This window comes from Ustilago hordei (assembly GCF_900519145.1).
Source record: "Ustilago hordei strain Uho2 genome assembly, contig: UHO2_contig_05, whole genome shotgun sequence".
Classification (NCBI taxonomy): Eukaryota; Fungi; Basidiomycota; class Ustilaginomycetes; order Ustilaginales; family Ustilaginaceae; genus Ustilago; species Ustilago hordei.
This window is the reverse complement of record NW_024545279.1, coordinates 343,506-365,273: the sequence shown is the minus strand read 5'-3', so window position 1 is coordinate 365,273 and position 21,768 is coordinate 343,506. Positions and strand designations below refer to the sequence as shown.

The following is a 21,768-nucleotide window of genomic DNA, read 5'->3' as shown; positions in this document are numbered from 1 at the left end:
TTAGCTGCTAGGAACCAAATGTATGTGTTTCTGTATATGGAGGCACAGTTCTGACTAGTCAGGCACACACATGCACGCATGTACAGTCCCTGTGCAGAAGTTTGAGGACAATCAGGTAATTTCCCAATTTAGTCAGTTACCCTGCATTTGGGTTGTTGTTGTCATTGAGCAATAGCACTACCATCATACTAAGCAAGAACACTTCAAACACCAATATGGTCTGTGGCAATGAGCTCTCTCCAAGCAAGTGTGCTTCAATCATTGCAATGCATGATACTGGGCTGCCAATCCAATGAATTGCAGAGCTAAGTGGTGTTTCCAAGACAGCAGTTCACAAGACCATCCATAACTTTAAGGAGTGTGGTTCCTTCAAAACAAAAGCATGATCCAGCCATCCACACTCCTGGACAGCTACCTTGTACTGATACCTTCAGCATGAGGTACTCAAAAACCCATTTCTATCATGGTGACAGCTGTCAGCATTGCTTGGCAGCATTCCAATAATGCAGCTCTGGAAAGCAGCATACCAGGCCAGTATTAACTGCCAGATTGTGCTCCAAAAGCCGTTTCTGACATCCAAAAACTGGCATAAATGTCTAGAAAGGGCCAAGGCTAATGGCTCCACTGATTGGAGGGGTGTGCTGTTCACAGATGAGGCAGCTGTCGAGGTTGGCTACCAGCCTGGATGCACATGGGTTAGTCACTGGAAAAAACCTTGAGAAGACATCAACAACATGGTTCCAACATTCTGTTCTGGCCATTTCAGCATCCAGGTATGGGCCAGCATTGCATTCAACCTTAAACCCCCATTGATTGTGCTCCCATTGGCTCCAAGGAAGAAGCAACCAGGGCTGGCTAATCAATGGGATCCTGCCAAGAATCTCACAGCTGTCAGGATGCCATAACTGTGTCAGGGGTCTCGCGCCTGAAACCCAGGTCAGTCTGTCGAGATACTCGGTGACTATCAAACTGTGTGACAGCTATTGTCTCAGTATCAGTCTCGACAAGCTAGTCATTTGGTGACTATCAAGTTGTGCAATGACAGCAGGTGGCATTCATTGTATATACTATCATAGGTTTCGGCTGACCTCTGTGGACACTCCATTCAGGGGTAGCTTGGCACGATCAATATCAATACATAGGTTATGATGACACCAAGGTCTGGTGTGAGTGTTGATGATGATGAGGTTGATGGTGTTGGTGATGAGATTGGTGATGTCGATGATAATGAGGTTGATGGTGTTGGTGATAAGGTTGGTGGCGTCAACACGAGTGTCCAGTGTGTTGACTGATGCTTGAGGTGATCCCTGGACCGCAGTGGACTACTGCCTTTGGTTCTATCTATATCTGGACCACTGACCTGCTATGGGTCACCTTCGGACATCAGGTAGTGGTGATACAACACATGCACTACGATGAGGAGCAACCTTGATAGATTGCTGCTATGCTGACTGAAACTAATATATACTTATGCTGAAGTGATAACTAGTTATGATGGGTGTGTAGAGTGGATGAAGAACCACTTGACCTTTGATGATGAGAAAGTATGGTTATATACTGTCAGGGGTCTCGCGCCTGAAACCCAGGTCGGTCTGTCGAGATACTCGGTGACTATCAAACTGTGTGACAGCTATTGTCTCAGTATCGGTGACTATCAAGTTGTGCAGTGACAGCAGGTGGCATTCGTTGTATATACTATCGTAGGTTTCGGCTGACCTCTGTGGACACTCCGTTCAGGGGTAGCTCGGCACGATCAATATCAATGTTATGATGACACCAAGGTCTGGTGTGAGTGTTGATGATGATGAGGTTGATGGTGTTGGTGATGAGATTGGTGATGTTGATGATAATGAGGTTGATGGTGTTGGTGATAAGGTTGGTGGCATCAACACGAGTGTCCAGTGTGTTGACTTGATGCTTGAAGTGATCCCTGGACCGCAGTGGACTACTGCCTTCGGTTCTATCTTGATCTGGACCACTAACCTGCTATGGGCACCTTCGGACGTCAGGTAGTGGTGATACAACACACACACTATGATGAGGAGCAACCTTGATAGATTGCTGCTATGCTGACTGAAACTAATGTATACTTATGCTGAAGTGATAACTAGTTATATGGTGAGTAGAGTGGATGAGGATCCACTCGACCTATGATGATGAGAAAGCATGGTTATATACCTCTACTCAGCATCGCCAGCGATGCTGCTCCTGCTCTCTCTCTCCAGAGAGTACCTTCTTCATCGAGTACTGCTCAGGGGCCTCTCCTGCTTGGCACCCCTGTGCCTCTTGAGCTGTGTCGACTCCTTCGACACTGCTCCTCCTCCTCAGGACCTGCTTGCCGGTTCCCTATACACTGCTCCTTCTCCTTTGACTGGTGACAGTTCCTTTGACTCTTGTCTCTCGAGCCCCTGAGTGGTAACCATCTGCATGCTCCTTGAGCTTGGTCCTCTTCGTGGCTGTGCCTGCTCCTTGAGCTTGGTCCTCTTCATGGCTGTGCCTGCTCCTTGAGCTTGGTCCTCTTCGTGGCTGTGCCTGGCCCTCCTCGCATATGGGCTTGGTCCTCCTTTGCATGTGAGTCCATAGGAGTCCATGGTCTCCATGGAGACTGCACTACAACCATGCTCTCTAATGGTATCGACTAGATCTTCGATACCTGTGCTCCTTCCATATGAACCAGTGACCCTCCTGCTTCTTGAGCATTCAGGCCCATGACACCAAGCTCATTTTGGCAGCTGCACAGCACAGCTGCTTATGATCTCTGCGCTGGCCCTGTGACATGAAGCAGCTAGAGGCCACCCATCCAGAGGAGACAAGGAGGCGGTGCCAACAAGTGGCATCACAAGGTGGATGGGGAGCATAGGAGGGATGAGGAGGGTGAGCAGTGTCACAGACAACATTGCAAGAAAGGTATATAACCATGTTCTCTGTCCTAGCAAGAGAGTGGATCACCATCCACTCTACACCATACACTACTAGTTATAGCTTTACACATAAGTATACATTAGTATCCAGTCAGCATGTTGCAACCTAAATAAGATTGCATCCATCATAGTGTGTGTGTTGTATTGCTGCTCACTGACATCCAAAGGCGGTTCATAGAAACCTGTGGTCTGTCATGGGCCTGAATGTTCGAGAAGCAGGAGGGTCACTGGTTCATATGGAAGGAGCACAGGTATCAAAGATCTAGTCGATACCAGTAGAGAGCATGGTCGTAGTGCAGTCTCCATGGAGACCATGGACTCCTACAGACTCACATGCAAAGGAGCACTGAGCCATATGCGAGGAAGGCCAGGCACAGCCACAAGGAGGACCAAGCTCAAGGAGCAGGCACAGCCACAAAGGGGACCAAGCTCAAAGAGCATGCAGATGGTTACCACTCAGGGGCTCGAGAGACAAGAGTCAAAGGAACTGTCACCGGTCAAAGGAGAAGGAGCAGTGTATAGGTAACCAGCAAGCAGGTCCTGAGGAGGAGGAGCAGTGTCGAAGGAGTTGATAGCTCAAGGAGGACAGGAGTGGTGCTAGAGGGGCCCCCTGTACAAGTACTCGATGAAGAAGGTACTCTCTGGAGAGAGAGCAGGAGCAGCATTGCTGGCAATGCTGTGAAGAGGTATATAACCATACTTTCTCATCATCAAAGGTCAAGTGGATCCTCATCCACTCTACACACATCATAACTAGTTATCACTTCAGCATAAGTATATATTAGTTTCAGTCAGCATAGCAGCAATCCATCAAGGTTGCTCCTCATTGTAGTGTGTGTGTTGTATCACCACTACCTGATGTCCAAAGGCGGTTCATAGCAAACCAGTGGTCCAGATATAGATAGAACCGAAGGCAGTAGTCCACTGCAGTCTGGGGATCACTTCAAGCATCAAGTCAACACACTGGACACTTGTGTTGACACCACCAACCTTATCACCAACACCATCAACCTCATCATCATCAACACTCACACCAGACCTTGGTGTCATCATAACCTACATATTGATATTGATCATGCTGAGCTACCCCTGAATGGAGTGTCCACAGAGGTCAGCCGAAACCTACAACAGTATATACAATGAACGTCACCCACTGTCATTGCACAACTTGATAGTTGCTGAGCAACTAGCTCATCGAGACCAATACTGAGACAATAGCTGTTGCACAGTTTGATAGTCACTGAGTATCTCGACAGACCAACCTGGGTTTCAGGCGCGAGACCCCTGACATGGTCCAGATAACGATAGAACCGAAGGTAGTCATCCACTGTGGTCCAGGGATCACTTCAAGCCTACAGTCGACACACTGGACACTTGTGTCAGCACCACCAAACATATCTCTCACACCAGACCTTGGTGTCAGTACCAGTTCATATCAGTTATTGATTGTGCTGAGCTACCTCTGGATGGAGTGTCCACAGCAGTCAGTTGAGACCTGCAATAGCAAAACCACTACTGCATTTCCAAGTGAGAAAAGTGATAGAGACACCTCTACTACATATCTTGCCAAGATTCATAATACCACAAGCATTGTCACATATCTTGACAGGATTTGTAATAGATGTGACTCTATTACAGATATCAGGTTTTGGGCATGCGACCTCTGACAGGATGCTACAGACGAATTTAGAGTGAAGCTGAGAGAAAGAAGATGAAGGTCAAGGAAGATGACAGAAAGGAAGGGCAAATCTGGGATGTGAGAACAATCTGGACCCCTTATATGTGCCATGAAAAGCCAGCAGCAAGCAAGTCCTGCCAAAGGGAGAGCATTGTTCTCTTTCCCAAGGGCAACACTGGTGCCATGCCAGGCTAGGCTTGAGAAGGTTGATGCTTTCACCCAAGCTGTCCAGCTAGCCAGCCTGGACCACTCATCATTGGCTGAGGTGCCGAAGGGAAGAAGAGGAGAGAAGTCGAAGCTTAAGCTGGGCCGACCCATCATGGCCAAAGTCACCAATGTGACACTTGAGTTGCTGAGTCGAGTTGCCTTGGCACAAGGAGTAGCCTATGGAAAAGAACAAGAGGAGGAGGAGGAAGGAGGAAGGAGGAAGGGGGAAGGAGGAAGGAGGAAGAATAGGCCAAACACAGACTGACTGCCTGCCTGCCTGGCATGTGTGTGTGCATGCATCTGTGTGTGCATGTGTGCATGTGTGTGTGTGTGTGTGTGTGCGTGTGTGCGTGTGTTGCTTGATGTGACTTTGGAAAGAAATACACCTCCTCAATGTGACTGTGGAGAAGAATGGGAGAGGGAAAAAGGACTTGACTCAACTTGGCTTGACCTAAGCTGACATAATCCCCCATGTCACCTCGGCTTCGTCAAGAACGGTTTGCTTCCCTGCAACTCCGGCTATCTTTAGCAGCTTGAAGTCCTCAAGTCCTCCTATAGCTGCGCACTTGAATCTGCACACAAACCTTCTTTTGGCTCTGCCGACTTTGATCTCTACCACCATCAAGTCTTGTGCACTTCGCCTTGGCTTCACGCTCTGCTGCAGACCTTTTCGACTACTTTGGCGCTCAAGATGCCTTGCACTTCCATACAGACGCCTGTTCCTGACGCAGCCAAAGACGCCATCATCTCCAAATTGCGTCGGCCTGCGAATTCAGACTCGTTCCCACAGTCCAGCACAAGTGCACCAGCACCTTCAAGCACACCATCGGAAGAAGAATCTCAAGGCACAGCAAAGGATGTCGAAACTGTGTCAATACAGGAGCACATCTTCCAGGAACCACGCAAGCGCATCGTTTCCCCTGCATCTCTGCACAGGTTCGAGCACTCGGATACTTTTGCAGAGATTCTTGCCTTTATCCGCGTCTGCAACACGAGTGTCGTTGGCAAGACACTGACCGACGATATCGAGACATCACCAACATGCAAGTCGATACTCGCTATCTTGGATGAGGTGGCGGCAATTCGCAAAGCAACTCCACCTGATGCCTCCATAGGCTCCTCTCGATTCGGCAACCCCGCTTTCCGCACTTTCTATGCAAAGATTCGAGATAACAACGACAGATTGCACCGCATGATTCCAGGACTCGGAGATGATTCGGAAGCATCCCAAACAGCTCGCGCCGAACTTGGCGTCTACTTGCAAGAGAGCTGGGGCAACGAGAAGAGGATCGATTATGGAAGCGGTATGGAACTCAACATGGCTTGTTGGTTGTGAGTACCTTTGCGGCTGTTGTGAGAAAAAAGCAGCTCGACCTTTGCCGGCTGACTTATTTGCTTGATTCAGGCTTTGTCTTTGCAAGCTACGCACTCTGCGTCTGCCAGAAGATGGTCCAGCCATCGTCCTTCGCATCTTTTGGAGCTACATTCAGGTGATGCGAGACATCCAGTCCTCCTATTGGCTTGAGCCAGCAGGCAGTCATGGAGTGTGGGGGCTCGACGACTATCATTTCCTTCCCTTCTTGTGGGGAGCTGGCCAACTCAGCAACCACCGACACCTTCGACCAAAGGCAATTCACGACGCCGAGATTGTCGATGAGTTTGCCTCCAGATACATGTATTTGGCTTGCATTCAGTTCATCAACTCTGTCAAGACAGCTTCACTGCGCTGGCACTCGCCGATGCTCGACGACATTTCAGGTGCCAGATCATGGGGCAAGGTCAACCAAGGCATGATCAAAATGTACCATGCCGAAGTGCTCAAGAAACTACCTATCGCTCAGCACATTTTCTTTGGAAGCTTGCTGCGTTTCCCCGAACCTGCTCCAGGCGAGCTTGAGGATCAAGACACTCAAGAGGATGCGCACGGACACATTCATCCTGCTGGCAAGCCACATGCTCATGCCACTGGTCAAGGTCAGGCTGCAGGTTGGGGTGACTGCTGCGGTATTCCCATACCCAGCGCATTTGCAGCAGCGGAAGAGGAGAAGAAGCGCCAACAAGGTTTTAGCTCTACCATCCGTGGCGAGAAGCCTTTCAGAGCAGGCGTTCGTCGCATCCCATTTGATTGATCAGGACCGCATAGCATTCATACTTAGTCTAATTCAACCTTGATGTATCTTGCGAACCTTCGCTCCTTTCACTGCCAACCTCTGCGGCGTAGCCACTGCATCCACTGTACATTCACACTCACACATGACAAAAGCTTTGGGGCAACCGACGAGCATGCCAACAGAGGGTGAGACTGGCGCAGGTCAAGTAGTGGTCAATCATGATCTGCAACGCTCAACAATGATACAGAGTAGCAGATGGTGAGTTTAAAGGGCAGACGCGTTGCGCTGCTGTGTGTGGCGATTGCGCAGCAAGTCATGAGTGTGTTCAGTCCAGGGTCCAATTTTCTGAAGCCTGCCAAACTCAAATGTGTCAATATAATCTCTTTGACTTCTCACTTTCATCTACATATTTATACCCATCCCTTGCGCCCATCTCTCGCAGTGCCTCCCTACACTGCCATACGGAAGAGCTTTCTTTGCCTTCTTCAGCTTCAGCCTGAGACAGATTTCGCGTCCTACTTGCCTATCGCAGGCAAACTCTGTAGGCACTTGCAAAGGATAGCCAGAAGCTCGTCTCATTTACCGCGACCTTCCTGCGGCCCTTAATCCGGTCTCTGGCTCTAGACCATGGCGGAACCATCGAGAAGAACTCCGATTGCCAGCAGGGCCGATCCCATAGTCCTGTTGGACGATGATGATGACGTCGACATGGTTGCAGCCGCTCCTCAAGCTTCTACACACGCACACATGCTGTCGCCATCTGGCTCGCTTACTAATCTCACTCCTGCTGTTTCGGTCTCGACTTCATCGAATGGCAGCGACCACCATTCCAATGGTGCTCCTCTCAACGGAAGGGGGATCAGCAAGGACTTTTCCAGCCTGGATCAATACCGCTCCGGCCTTGTCTATTCTTCGGACATGATGTTGCATTCCAACCCAATCGACCGCGACCACCCGGAGAAGCCTGTTCGAATCTGGATGATTTTGAGAAAGCTACAGGAGAAAGGCATCATAAAGCACATGAAACGAATCGAAATTCGCCAAATCAAAGAGAAGGAGGTCTTGCTTGTCCACGACAAAGGCATCTGGAAAGGTGTTGAAAATTCAGCTCGTAAGTTGTCAGAGATCCGACATGGTCCTATCTTGAGCCTGTAACTGACCACATGCATGTCTCGCATGACTTCTCACAATCAGTCTACCACCCAGACATCTTGAAGGAGCACGTGCCTATGCTCGAAAATACAAGCTCGCTTTACATCAACGAGCACTCTGCTTACGCAGCTCGATTGTCATGCGGTGGAGCCGTCGAGCTTTGCGACGCTATCGCCTCCGGTCGTATCCGCAATGGTTTCGCGGTCATTCGTCCACCAGGTCACCACGCAGAGCCCCACAAAAGTATGGGCTTCTGCTTCTACAACAACGTTGCCGTAGCTACCAGATGCTTGCTGCAGAAGTACCCGAACACTATCCGCAAAGTGCTCATCCTCGACTGGGATGTTCATCACGGCAACGGCACACAGCGCGCTTTTGAGAGCGACGCGGAAGTCCTCTACATCTCTCTTCATCGCTATGACGAGGATGGTAGCTTTTATCCCGGTTCATCTTATGGCAACTACACGAGTTCCGGTACCGGCCCAGGCGAGGGTAAGTCGGTCAATGTGCCTTGGCCTTCGAAGGGGATGGGTGATGCAGACTATATGTACGCCTTTCATCACCTCGTCATGCCGATCGCGCAAGAATTTGCGCCGGACTTCGTCATCATTTCAGCCGGCTTCGATGCGGCCGAAGGCGACCCGATCGGCCAGAATCGTGTTTCGCCAGGTGGCTACGCACAGATGACGCACGCTCTTACGTCGCTGTGCCAGGGCAAGGTTGCTGTAGTACTCGAAGGTGGCTATAACCCTGAAGTGGTAGCGGAAAGCTCTCTAGCCGTCACTGAGGTTCTACTCGCAAGGAAAACCCAGGAACCGCAGGAAACGGTTGCCTGCACTCTCGCTGCGCAGACGGTGCAGCAGGTCTGTCGCTTCCACTCCAAATATTGGAAGTCTCTCAAGGTGCCGGATATTGATACCGACGATCTGGACCGTACTTCCGCTAGCGCTCCTCAAACTGTCAAGGTGACCGAACTTCTCGCCGAGTACCGCAACAAGGTGGTTTGCGAAAAGTTCGACCTCTTCGGTGTTCCTCTTTTCAATACGCCACACGTCGATTTCGACGGTCAGGTGTTGTGCTCGGAGGGAATCCTTCACCGTTACGAAACTATCATCTTCTTCATCCACGACATGGGCAATCTCCGCTCCGAGAGACCCGAACTAAACAACAGCTTAGGACTCGAAGCACTGCAACTCGCAGATGCTTCGAGCCTCCTCATCGGATACGCCAAATCGCGAAATTATGGCTTGGTAGACATGAACATCTTTAAAGAGTTCAGCGCTACCAAACCGATGCTGCCTGGTCTCAATAAGGCGGTCGCAGGCTCTACTGCTGACATACATAGGGTCTCGGAAGCTCGTTCAGCGGCAGCGTTTGTGTGGGACAATGTGGTTGCGCTTGCTGGGACGTCTAAGGGGGTGAAGAATATTGTCATGGTTGGATTCGGTTCTGGATGTCATGTCGTGACGTCTCTTCTCGAGCAGAGAGACACAAAACATGTCAGGGCAGTAGTTAATGTGGTAGGGTATGGCGAGATGCCTAGTCTTTCGCTTCATGCGGATTTGGCAAGGAAAAAGTTCTACTACAACAAGTCAAAGGTGCTTGCGCCAGCTGACCACCGTCATCTACTCGAGCGAGGCGAGGCAGCGCCATTGAAGAGGTTTGGCAAGATTCAACCGATCAGTAAGTATCTCGCATCTTCCTCGCTGTTGCAGCTGTATACCGTGGTACTGATTCTGATTCGTTTCCGTGCGTGTTGACAGACCACACTCGCGCAATCAACATCCTGAGCAGCAACGTCGACGAGATCAAATCATTCGTCGATAAGAAGCTCCGCATTGCGAGAGCTGCTGCGGACACCATATCTTAAGGCATTTGCAATCTCAACTCCTGATCAAACTCCTCTCCTGCATCCACTCAACAGGCTTGATAGTAGACGCATCATTCCACACCACTCCTTTCCAATCCAAGAGACGCCAAAGAGGGAACACGAAGTCAGACAGTGGGGATTTTGTTTCTGACAGCCCAAAGCTAACGCGAACTCAGACGCTGAGAATGAGTGACAACGAATGGGTGGATTAAAAAGATTCTGATTCTAAAGGACAGACGAAGCGACCCAAGAGAAAAGAGCAGGAGAGACAGACAAGATGCAAGCAAATGTAGATGATCTGAACGAGTGTCAATGTAAGTGTGTATACCCTTGAGATCGGGTTGGGGTAAGGGTTAGGTCGAGATCCTGTCAGCCGATGTAGAAGTGATCTCAATCCAGATCAGCCAGCGAGGCTGGTTGTTGAGGTGATGCAGCAGCGATAGCTCTTCCAAAGTGACGCTTTCGCATCTTTTTAGCTCCAAGTTCGTGCGTAACAGCCCTGCGGATGTGTCTCTTTACAACATCCTCAGCGACAGGATCGGCAGGAAGCGATCTGCTGTAATAGCCAGAAGGTGCTGTAGAAGTGGAAGTAGCTTTTGCTTCCCTGCTTGTGCTTGTTGCAGAGGCGGCGCTTGCCGAGTCCGAGCCTTTGGCACCGAGATTTGCTTTGTAAACCGAAGTTGGCTCGTCAGAAATAGATCCTGAAGGCGAAACAATCTCTCTCCACACGATGACGCCAACTATGACGCCAACAAGAGACACGAGAGCGATGACAGCTATGACGATGAGCTTTCTCCTCCCCCTAGCCATACTCGCCATCCAAGCCTTGCTGCCGTCTTCGAGCTTATGTGTGCCAGCTGTTTTCTGTGCCATAGAGAATCGACGCCAGAATTTAGCTCCTTCTCCGTGAGTGTCCCATTCTGCTCCTTCTCCGCCAGCGCCGAGGAATTGAGACTTGCGTGGGTGATCAGGCTTTTCAAAGTCGTCCTGGAGGCCTTGGACGCGTGGTGCGGAGGAAGCGCGGGGCTGAGCGGGTGCGGGTACAGGCATTCGCATTTGCTGATTGCCTTGGGGGCCCATGCCACCGGAATCGGTGCTGCCGCCTCCGGTGAGCATAGCCATGCTACGTCGGAAGAGTGATTGGCGTTTCTGTGGTAGGTGCGAGCGTTGTTGAGGGTGGTTAGGTTGGCCGTTGCCTGGGGGACCCGCCTGGGGCCCTCCGCCAAACATGGCCAATGATCTGCGGAAGATGGATTGACGCTTCGAAGGACGTGGTGTGTCGGAGAAGGAGGGACCAAAGTTGCCGTTTGGTCCAGGCGGACCTCTGCCTTGCGGGCCGGGACCTCGCTGAAAGCCGTTGGGAGGGTTGCGACCGCCTAAACCCGCTTGTAGTGAGGAGGGATGCGGTGCGTTGGGACCCTGACCAGGGTGAGTAGGGCTGGTGTTGCTTTGATAGCCGCCTGGACCAAGAGGGCCCTGAGGCCTGCCAGAACCGGCGGGATTACCAGGAGGACCTCGTTGGCCATAGGGCGAAGGTGGTCCTCGTTGGAGCACATTCGGCGGCATTGAGCCCTGTGCGTGAGGGTGGCCCGGTGATGGCATGCCACCGGGACTGTAGCCAGGAGAACAGAGGGGCGTAGCACTGTTGGGGGTCGAAGCGGGAGCAGACAAAGGCTGCTGTCCGCCAGAGCCATGTTGCTGAGCTCGTCCGACATCGATAGGTGGAGGGCCAGCGTTGCGCGATGATGATGATGTTGACGGACCTTGTGTAGCTTGGGGAGCGCGACTGTCAAAGTAATCCCTCGGCTGGTTGGGCGAGGGTGCGCGAAACTGTGATGCTGTTGGTTCCGGGTTCGGGCTGGCAAGACCAAGCTGCTTGGTCAAAGCGGTTCGAGCACTCAGACGCTTCGAGTTGCCGCCGATGTTGGCAGTTTGGGAAGAGGTTCGACCATCGGCAGGCTGACCACTGAAACCAATAGTGCTGCCATGACGCGAATTACGATCGATGAAGTTGGAATCGACCGCGAGCCTGCTGTTTCTCTCGTCTCGTGATTGGTCTCCGCCTTGCTTGGCCGACTTGAGTGCCATAAGCTTAAGTGATGGTGGATTCTGAGAAGCACTATCAGGCGGACGCTGACCAACAGCCTTGGCGCGATCGGTCCAGCTTTCGGGCCTATCTTTGTCCCGGCGATCGTTGGATCTGTTGAGAGCCGGGTTGTTAGGCTTTCTAGAGCGTTCATCGTCTGTGTCGGAGTCAGATTCGGAGTCACTTCCACCCAGCATACCAAGACCTAGACCAAAGGCGCCAGAGTCGCGATCATGAGTGCCGTCGTCCAGGTGAGAGGCGAGACTGGCGCGACTCGATCTCTGGTTCTGATGTTGAGCACTGTGGTGATGATTATGAGCAGCGGCGATGGCGGCGTTGCGGGATGAAGCAGTGTGGCCATCAGAGGCTTTCACATTCTGGGAGAAGGCGATGCTCTTGCGCTGGGCGGGAGGTGAGTGGGAAGAGCCAACAGAACGCAGACCGTTGGCGTCCATGTGATTGGCGGGACGACCATGTAATTTGAGTTGACTGGCTTTGCGAGCAAGTTCGCGTCGGCGAGGGTCGGATGATTCGAGATCCTTAGGATCGTAAAGATACTTGTCGTAGATGCTGACGACACGCGAATCGCGAGGATTCATTGAAAAGGCTGTGCTAGACTGTGACTCACCAGCCCAAGCGGGTGGAGCCATAGTGGATTGGAGGGCTTGGTGATCCTTGAAGGAGGAAATTGAAGGTCAACAACCTTGCTTAATGCCGACGATAGTGCACGATGTGTGCGAGAAGGTGAGCAGAGTCGTGGAAGCTCGAGCAGATAGTGATCTCTCTAAACCGCCACCAGGGTTGCACTCGAAAGAATGAAGAGGCAGCGAAAGACGAGACGAAAGGAGCGCGTTGATTGAGAGGTAGGTGGAATTTCCAAGAGAGCCAGTAGAGTGTGTGCGAAAGCGGATGTCGAGATTGAGAGAACGGCCGGCGTTGAGAGAACTAAGACGGATGGTGGATGCAAAGAGTGTGTCGAAAAGAGAGTTGGAGAGAAGGAAAGCGCTGATTCCAGAGGTGTTCAAGGAGCGCTGGAGAGACTTGTGGGAGTGATAGGATGGAAAGCTGAGAAGGGATCGGGAGGTGAGAGGGATGGAGGAGATGAGCAAGCGGCGGAAACGAGGAGAGGGAGCAGCAGCTACAGAACAGCGCCAAGCAAGACTGGAAGGCGGCAAGGCGAAAGAATGACAACGCGAAGAGCTGAAGCAAAATGAGAGAGAGCGAGTAAGGAGCTGCGCGCCCGCAAGGCGGTCCAGATAGAGACGCCCACCGTGGCTCAAATGTCAAACATGAGCAGGTTCACAAGGCGCTTTTTGCTGTGTGTGTGTGTGTGTGTGTGTGAATCTTATTTGTCCTTGTTTCATGACGATTCCTCATGGAGATCGGCTCATCCGAGTTGCTGTTATCGACTAGAAGAGCAAGTGCATCAGCAAGCCTATTCTGAGGCAATGCCTGTTATCCTTCGCTGCAAAAGAAGAGGGGTTCTGCGCAGAGGGGCCGACTGCAGAGAGACCTAAGCAACAGAGCAGAAAGAGAGAGAGAGAGAGAGAGAGAGAGAGGCAAAGGAGAAGGAGATAGGAGGGTGCATTCGGTGATGCCGAACTGTGACTGGTCTAGTGCTGTGGCTCGGTCTGGCTGCCGGACGTGTGGGCGCGTTTCTGCAACACATCTGCCGACTGCGCGGTGCGTTGCGTTGCGTGTGTGAGAGTTTGGAAAATAAGAAATAAAAATAAAATGCCAAATCCAAGCGCGTTTTTGCAGGCCCAGCATATCGCTTAGTAAACCGAACGCTTGGGCTGCCATACAGCGGAGGGCCTCTTTGATGGGCTCAACTTATGTAATCATGACTCTTTCACCCGAGTCCAACACACAATCTGAAATGCACACACGCATGCACCACCTGAGTTGCACTTAGCTGCTGCTGGTGTCCTATGTCTCACAAAGCAAATCCATTTCGCCAAGACAACATATCAACCAACTCCATCAACACCCTTGCTTAGTCCTGACGGCGTTCACCTGACATGTCGTCATCAGATCCATTGGCTTCCGGCCACGACGATGCCGCCAACGCTTCCTCTCATGATCTCTGGGCGGACGCTAGCGAATCCTCGGGCGAAGAGGAGCAGACTCGTTCGCGCCTCGATGATGCCAATGGAGGTGCAAGAGCTAGCATGCATGCACCTGCTCATCTAAGAAATGGCTATGCCAACACATCTTCACAAGACGCTTCAGGCTTTCCCTCCACCGGCTTATCAGCCAGGCTGCCCCGTCAAGACTCCTCCTTTGGCACAAAATCCAACGCTAGCGCAGGCAATACACGCAAACCCGTATTTGCTCCTTACGAAGCCGAGCATCTGGAATTCGCCTGGGGATCATCCTCTCAACCTGACAAGCCATTTCGAGCCACCTTATCTGCCAGTGCTTCTGTCTTCGAGCCTTCCAGGCAATGGCAAGAGCCTTCCGATAACGTCGCTAGCACCAACGACTTCCCAGATCCCCTTACAAGCGCATACAGCTCCGATTCAACCCCGCTTCAACAGCATTCAGGCTTGCCTGATCAGCCCAAGCAGCCAGGATCTGCTACTCTGGATCCACAAATGAGTCAAGGCGATCGCCGTCAGCCTCGCGACGAGACGAGTGTGCAAGCTATTGAACAAGCCAACGACCATGCTGATTCTAGCACCGGCGCGACTCACTCGCAAAGCAATCCCCCAGCAAGCTCATCGTCGACAGATGCAGCGAAAGGCACAATAGACTTCGCGGCGCGCGAGAATCATTCAGAAAGTAACGCCGAAGGGGAGGACGATGAGGACTTTGTGTATCCCGGCAACACGCACACCGCTCAAGAAAGGCCGAATGCACCTACCGCAGAAGGCGAAGAAAGCTTTGCCCTGCCTGCTCAGATTGCTGATGGGACGAATGACACCTCGAGCGAGCCACTGTCGCCTCAACTTCCGCCACCACCACCAGCCCAAACAGACGCCGATAAAACGGTGCAAGGGCCAATCTCCTCCTCTACTACTTCCAACAGTCAAGTGCAGCAGATTGATTACGATACTCTGGCAGAACTTTGCAGCGGCGACAGCCTTTCCGATCTTCAAACTTTTGTTCAAACGACTTGCTCAGCCGATACCAACGCGGTGTCCATGTTTGCTCTTGCTAACGATTCCAACCCCAGCAATGGCCTCGTTCCCCTCCACTTTGCTGCTAAAGAGGGCAAAACCGACATCGTTCGCTGGCTGATCACCGAAGCAGGCGCCATCGTCGAAATGGAGGATCGCGAAGGCGAGACTCCTCTCCACAAAGCTGCCATGGCTGGAAAGCTTTCCGTTACCTCCCTTCTTCTGTCTCACGGCGCTGACGCCAATGCCAGAGATACCGACGGCTGGACTGCCCTTCACAACGCCTGCAGCCGCGGCTATCTCGATCTCGTTCGCCTCCTCATCGATCGTGGCGGTGCACAGATTGATATTCAGGGTGGCCGCGGCGCCTGGACCCCGCTCATGAATGCAGCTTCAAAAGGTCATCTACCCATCGTCCGTCATCTCACTGCCAAGTACCGTGCCGATCCTTTCGTACGCAACACTGCTGGCGAGACAGCCTACGATGTTGCAGCAGCCTCCTTCGAAGTCTACATCTGCCAAGTCCTCGAACGCTACGAAGCTGAGCGATGGAGCGCCTGCAACTTCTCCTCTGGAACTCCCACGCGGCCTGGCCAGATCGCTCCAGGTCGCGGCCCATACGAGCCTCTAGCCTTACACACCACCATCCCCATCATTCTGCACGAAAACCAGCGTCTCGACACGCGGTTACAGACCCTGGCCATGAATGGTGGCAAGCCGCGATGGAGCTCCTCAAGTGCAGCCCGCACTCACAAGCCCGACAGACGCTCACCCAGCTCGATGCCTCCAGGACCTCTGGCCCCAAGTCGAACCCGGCACGCGCCTATGCGCCAAGAAGATGTTGGTCTGCCTGCTCGTTCCCTGCCTTATAAGCTTCGTCTCCGCTCCCGCCTAGGCCCAGCAGCCACGCGACGAAAAGCCGCAGCTCAGGCAGCTCATCGAGCTACAAACACCTCAAACAACCTCGACGAGGATCTGGCAAGCACTCCCACCCCAGAGTCGGTACTTCAGGCTCGCCGTGGCGCTGGACGAGGTACAAGCACGGCGGCGGCCAGTGGTGCCGAAGAGGAAAGCTCTCATTTCTGGCTCTGCGAGTGGCAGCTTGACACCACTCATCCACTCGTCGACGTCGAACAGGGATGGCAATACGCCCAGTCATTTGATGCGCTCGACGACAAGTGGTCATCGCAGCCGCCACCTCCTCTCGAACGTTTGCTCGAGGGACGAGGCTTGAGCGCTTCCGTCACCCGAGCCCTAACTGGTGGGGCAGGTCTGGCAAACGCACAAGCGGACCAAGAAGCTTCGTCAAGCGGATGGGTTCGCCGACGACGATGGGTACGAGTCTTGCGGCGCCGCCTCGATATCGAGTTCGGTGATGATCTGGAAGCTTGCGACAGTACCCTCTCAGCAGAGGATGACGCTTTTGAGTCAGGTCGAAATGACGATTTACATCAGACGGAAGGAAGGGCCCTCTCAACTGCTGCGATCATGGCTGCGCAGGAGGCAGCCAGGCTTGAATGCTCGCAGCTCGGATCAGATGCTGACTACGTCAATCGGGCCAAGGCTCTCGCTGGATCAAGCGCTTCGTCCGGTGCGACCCCAGCTGACGCGCTCGGTGACGATCGCGATGAGCTTGCGAGGCGCATTGCCCGTCTGGTCATGGCGCTCACCGAGCTCAGGGCTGCCTTCGAGGACGCTGACGTAGAACGCAGAAGCCGGGCCGAAGACTTGCGCAAAGAGTACACTCTGCAATTGGGTCAGCTTCGACAGGCTGCAGGACTGGATGAGGACGAAGACGAAGATGCTGCGGATGACGACGATGACGAGTTCATCTACCCCAACTCATATAAGGACGATGGCGCGTCTGTCTTCACCCGTCTCGTCAATGCAGAGACCTCAGGCACCCTCTCGCGACCTCCGCTCTCGCAGCGACAGAGCAGTGCCGCCTCGATGCTGCGGAGCAGTGTTGCCCCTTCCGAAGCAGGAACCTCACTTGCCGCGGCACGCAGTGCCGATCTTGCTGCCAATCGTGAGTTCCGCGTGCCAACCAATGAAGCGCCAAACAAGGTCACATTGCGTCGAGGTCCAGCGATGCGCGAGCAGAACCTGCAGCCGCAGTGGGAGCGCGATGAGGAAGCGAGGGACTGCCGAGGCTGCGGTCGACACTTTACTTTCTTCCTCCGTAAGCACCACTGTCGACGATGTGGTCGCATCTTTTGCGACTCGTGCTCGTCGAAGCGAGCGCAGCTACGAGCCAATGACATTGTGGTCGATCCCAGTCTCCCAGGTATGGCAGCCTCAGAAATCATCGCACCAACGCGAGTTTGCAATGGATGCCACGCTGAGCTTCAACTGCCACCTCAACTGCAGAACATGAGAGCGAACGAGGCTGCTGTGGCGGCCTCGCGTGTTCGCGCCGGAGGAGAGGCCTCCAGTCGGAGTGGTGTGGAAACGCATCTGGACGAGAGCGGTTATCGTTCGACGCTGGCGCCCCCGAGCGATGTCTCGAGCCGGGCCAGCGAGCTCACAGAGTGTCCGGTTTGCTCCACCTCCCTCTCTGCGTTGGGTGGAAGCGAAGAGCAAGAGGCTCATGTGCGCAACTGCCTCGAGAATGGTGGTGGAGGAAGCATGCAAGGCGGAAGATACCTAGTCTACAAGCTGCCAGACAACTCGCCGATCGTAGGAAAGGAATGCTCAATCTGCATGGAGGAGTTCATCGCTAACAGCACCATCGCACGACTACCTTGTCTCTGCTACTTCCATCGAGGTTGCATCGACTCGTGGTTCAAGAGAGGAAGGGAGTGTCCTGTCCACGCCAGGTCTTGGTAAAAGCTGCATCCTCGCTGATCTGGCGGCCATTCATGCGTTCAAAGCCGTGACCCATTTCGGACACCTGCAGATAGACACCACTCTGTTAAACAAATCTCTTTCGCTTTAGGAGCGGCCCACTTTGCCTTCCTTCTGCTTTTCGAGTCTGACGAGGCGAGAGGATGCAAGATGGTCCCCTCGCCGACTCGCTGCGTCCATGAGCCCTGAGCAGCGACTGAGTGGAGCAGTTGAAGATGCGTCGGCAACTCAAGCAAGATGCACGTGTCACGGCCGAGACACCGAGGCACAGGAGGCTTACTTAAGTGAGAAGCACAATGAGGTACATGACTGTTGTCATGGCGACAGCTCAGTGGCACTCAGTATCATAGCAACACAGGAGTATGAATGAAGTGACACATCCTGTCTCGGATAGGACTAGAGCAGTGAATGGAGTATATATATGTGTTTGTCATTTAGGTTCACACTACAAAAACTAAGCATTACATAGAACATATGGCTGTTGTAAAGGGAGTCTGATTGTGACCCTGATAACACTGTGTATTAATTGTTATCTTCAATTGATTAAGAGTCTGAAGAAGCTATCACTGAGCCAACTGAAACTCATTGACAACAATGGTAGAAGACACCAAAATGAGGATCAAAGGAAGCAGAAAAGGCAAGAACACCCAGGTTTGGGTCAACAACAATGCCACAAATGAGAACGAGCCAGAGGCCATCAACAATGAAGCTGACAAAGACACTGATTCCAACTCTGACTTCAATGATGGTGACAAGTGATATAACTTTCACACCCTAGCAAAACTCCTCAAACCTGTGCCAAAGCTCACATCACACAGCTATTATAGCTGGAGTGCTCATGTGAAATCTTTCCTCCAATCCATGCCCCATGTGATGAAACACCTCAAGGGAACATATGACAAGAAGCACCCAAAATGGAGCTGCTCCCTCAATGATGCTTTAATCAATGCCCTGCATGGAACAATCGACACTACCGGAGAACACAATGTAAATTACCTCATTCTAGATGTAATCAAGGAGTACCTTACTTTCAATCAAGTATGGAGAAAGATTGAAAACAGTCTCATGAATGAAGCCACCAAGACATCTCACAGACTTGTGCTCATCTCACAGCTCAATGATATAAAGATGTTTCACTCAGATGCCAGAAAGCTAATTCAAGAGATCTGGTCCATACAGACTGAAAGTAGCCTCCTTGGCAAACCATTTGCCAATGATACATTGTTCTCAGCTCTGCAGAAATGCATGATCTGGCATCCAGTGTATAAGGAGACAGTTGCCACTGTCCATCAAATCGATTTCAACACCCTCACCACTGCACTAAGCATCTGGCAGACTGCTGTTGAGAGCATCCCTGCACAAAAGATTGACCCCCAACAAGCCAGCACTAGAACTGCTGGCAACAATGATCAAAATGAATGGGCCAGAGAGACTGAAGCCGAAGCTGACAACAGCCATGTGAGCTTGAGGAATGCAGGCAGACCATGCCAAATCCAATGCTGGATCTGCAAGCAACCCAGACATGGTATTAGTCAATGTGATGCCTCAGTCACCATCCCCAAAGACTCCCCCCTTGCTAAACCTAAATAGGAAGCATGGTGCTCCCTCACCCTCCCATTGAAATGGCAAGACCCCCCAAACACAAAAGAAACAGCTCATTGGATCTTGGACTCAGGGGTGAGTTATCATATGGTGAATGACTATAGCATGCTCATCCATCTGAGAACTTGCCAAAAGTGGATAATTACCACCAGAAGCAAGGTCTTGGAAGCAGCAGCTATAGGAGATGCAAGCATATCAACAGATTATGGGGAAATCTCCCTACAAAATGTATTATATGTGAAGCACCTTAATGTTAACCTTCTGTCAACAAATTCATTAATGGATGAAGGAGCACAAGTGATATTGGACACAACTGGCAGTCAAATTTTTCTAACAAACAGCATGACACTTAAGATTGCAAAGAATTGTGAGCAAGGACTTTTGGAGTTCCGAGGTGACACATGGCAAGAAAGTGCAATGGCCACATCAACACCATTGTTTGAAGGCATTGATGAGGAGTTCGAGCATATTGAGAATGAGCTGAAAGTTTCGAAGCAACAACTATGGCATGAGCATCTCGGACACCCAGGGAGGGATAAAGCTAAGGCAATCACGAGCAAGTTAAAAGATAAGCATACCATGGAATTGGATCCAAACACTGCTCTGACATGTGAGCAGTGCATACAATCCAAGAGCACAAGTGCTCGGATGGGGCAAGGTAGCAGCGAAAGAGCCATAGGGCCCCTGGATCTTATTCATGTTGATCTAATAATAGATTTGTCCCACATGATGGAGTACACATGCACATTAGTGCTGGTCGACAATCATAGCAAGTATGTGTATGCACAGCCATTGACACAAAAGAGTCATGTGTTTACACAACTCAAAAGGATTGTTTCGTTCCTGGAAACACAGACAGATCAGAAGCTAAAAGCAATCCGATCTGATCAAGGAACTGAATGGAGAAGCAATGATGCATTAGAATGGTTGCTAGAAAAGGGCATAGAGTGGCAAACCACCATAGGGTACAACAGTAAACAAAATGGATGGGTAGAGAGAATGAACAGGACCCTTGGAGAGAAGATGAGGATGTTGCTAATGCAGAGGAGACTACCAAAGAAGTTCTGGCCATACATGATCAGAGCTGCAGCATTCAAAATAAACCTCACTCCAAGCATTGATAATGAGTTCCCTTACCAAGCCATGTTCAGCAAGTTGCCAGAGTGAGCTTTAAGACTTCTATGAGTGTTTGGTTGTCTGGCATGGGTAAACATACCCAAAGTCAAACAGGACAACAAGAAACTGGACCAGCGAGCCATTGCATCCATTTTCTTGGGATACAGTCTAGAGAGAAAGGGCTGGCTATTCTACAGTCTGGACTATAATCCAAACATGTTCTGGAGCAATTCAGCAAAATTCATGGAATCAAAGTGCTGGTCAGACAGAATGGAGTGGCAACTGGTCAACACAAAGGCACCTCCAGCAATGATGACAGAAGAGAATTTTGAAGATCTAGGATATAACAAAGAAAATATATTCGACGAAACAGATGAAGGGCCACTACAAGAATACATGGATATGGAGACAGATTCGGAAGAAAGGTTAAGCAGAGGAACAGTGGAGGTGATGGAACAAGGATCAATTGCCAAAGCTCAGATTGACAGTAAATCCTTTGGACTCATAGTGACATGACCAGAATGGAGAAAGAACCTGGACCCAACCATACATAAAGCATTGAATGGAGAAGACAGAAAGCACTGGGAGGAGGCCATGCAAAAGGAACTGGATGGATTAGAAGCGATGGGCACATGGGAGATCATTGACCTCCCAAAGGGTGCAAACACCATTGACATGCATTGGGTACTCAAGATCAAAACTGATGCGAACCTCATGCTGACAAAGTTCAAAGCCCGGCTCGTGGCACGAGGTTTCACCCAATGTGAGGGCATCGACTACACAGAGGTCTTTGCACCAGTAGTGCCCATCCAATCCATTTGAGGGGTGATCACTGTTGCAGCAATACGAGACTGGGAAATAGACTCTATTGACATAAAACAAGCATATCTGAACTCTACTATACACCATGATGTATATCTAAAGCCCCCAGTAGGAATCAAAGTACCACCTGGAAAAGCGTTGAAGGTAGTGAAAGGACTGTACAGTCTGAAGCAATTGGGCTGAGAATGGAACATTGAGTTAGACTCACATCTCCAGATGATCGGATTTCATTGC

The 21,768-nt window shown here is 51.4% G+C and overlaps 5 protein-coding genes across 5 annotated transcripts; 4 read left to right on the top strand and 1 right to left on the bottom strand.

Annotated features, from left to right (window-relative positions):
* Positions 1–5,497: 5,497 nt before the first annotated feature.
* Positions 5,498–6,935, top strand: UHO2_03102 (putative RRD2 - Activator of the phosphotyrosyl phosphatase activity of PP2A; the record flags this gene model as incomplete). The annotated part of the gene is made up of 2 exons (XM_041558018.1): positions 5,498–6,138; positions 6,212–6,935. The coding sequence occupies 2 exons, from the start codon at positions 5,498–5,500 to the stop codon at positions 6,933–6,935; spliced, it is 1,365 nt and encodes a 454-aa protein (XP_041413952.1).
* Positions 6,936–7,544: 609 nt separating this feature from the next.
* Positions 7,545–9,939, top strand: UHO2_03101 (uncharacterized protein; the record flags this gene model as incomplete). The annotated part of the gene is made up of 3 exons (XM_041558017.1): positions 7,545–8,028; positions 8,112–9,752; positions 9,833–9,939. The coding sequence occupies 3 exons, from the start codon at positions 7,545–7,547 to the stop codon at positions 9,937–9,939; spliced, it is 2,232 nt and encodes a 743-aa protein (XP_041413951.1).
* Positions 9,940–10,329: 390 nt separating this feature from the next.
* On the bottom strand, positions 10,330–12,675 carry UHO2_03100 (uncharacterized protein; the record flags this gene model as incomplete). The annotated part of the gene is made up of 1 exon (XM_041558016.1): positions 10,330–12,675. One exon carries the CDS (start codon positions 12,673–12,675, stop codon positions 10,330–10,332), a length of 2,346 nt encoding a protein of 781 aa, XP_041413950.1.
* Positions 12,676–14,046: 1,371 nt separating this feature from the next.
* Positions 14,047–17,976, top strand: UHO2_03099 (uncharacterized protein; the record flags this gene model as incomplete). Its single annotated transcript, XM_041558015.1, has 1 exon — positions 14,047–17,976. One exon carries the CDS (start codon positions 14,047–14,049, stop codon positions 17,974–17,976), a length of 3,930 nt encoding a protein of 1,309 aa, XP_041413949.1.
* A 612-nt stretch (positions 17,977–18,588) lies between these two features.
* UHO2_03098 (uncharacterized protein) lies at positions 18,589–21,534 on the top strand (the record flags this gene model as incomplete). The annotated part of the gene is made up of 6 exons (XM_041558014.1): positions 18,589–18,742; positions 18,773–19,452; positions 19,585–19,671; positions 19,732–20,759; positions 20,880–21,199; positions 21,233–21,534. The coding sequence occupies 6 exons, from the start codon at positions 18,589–18,591 to the stop codon at positions 21,532–21,534; spliced, it is 2,571 nt and encodes an 856-aa protein (XP_041413948.1).
* Positions 21,535–21,768: the final 234 nt, after the last annotated feature.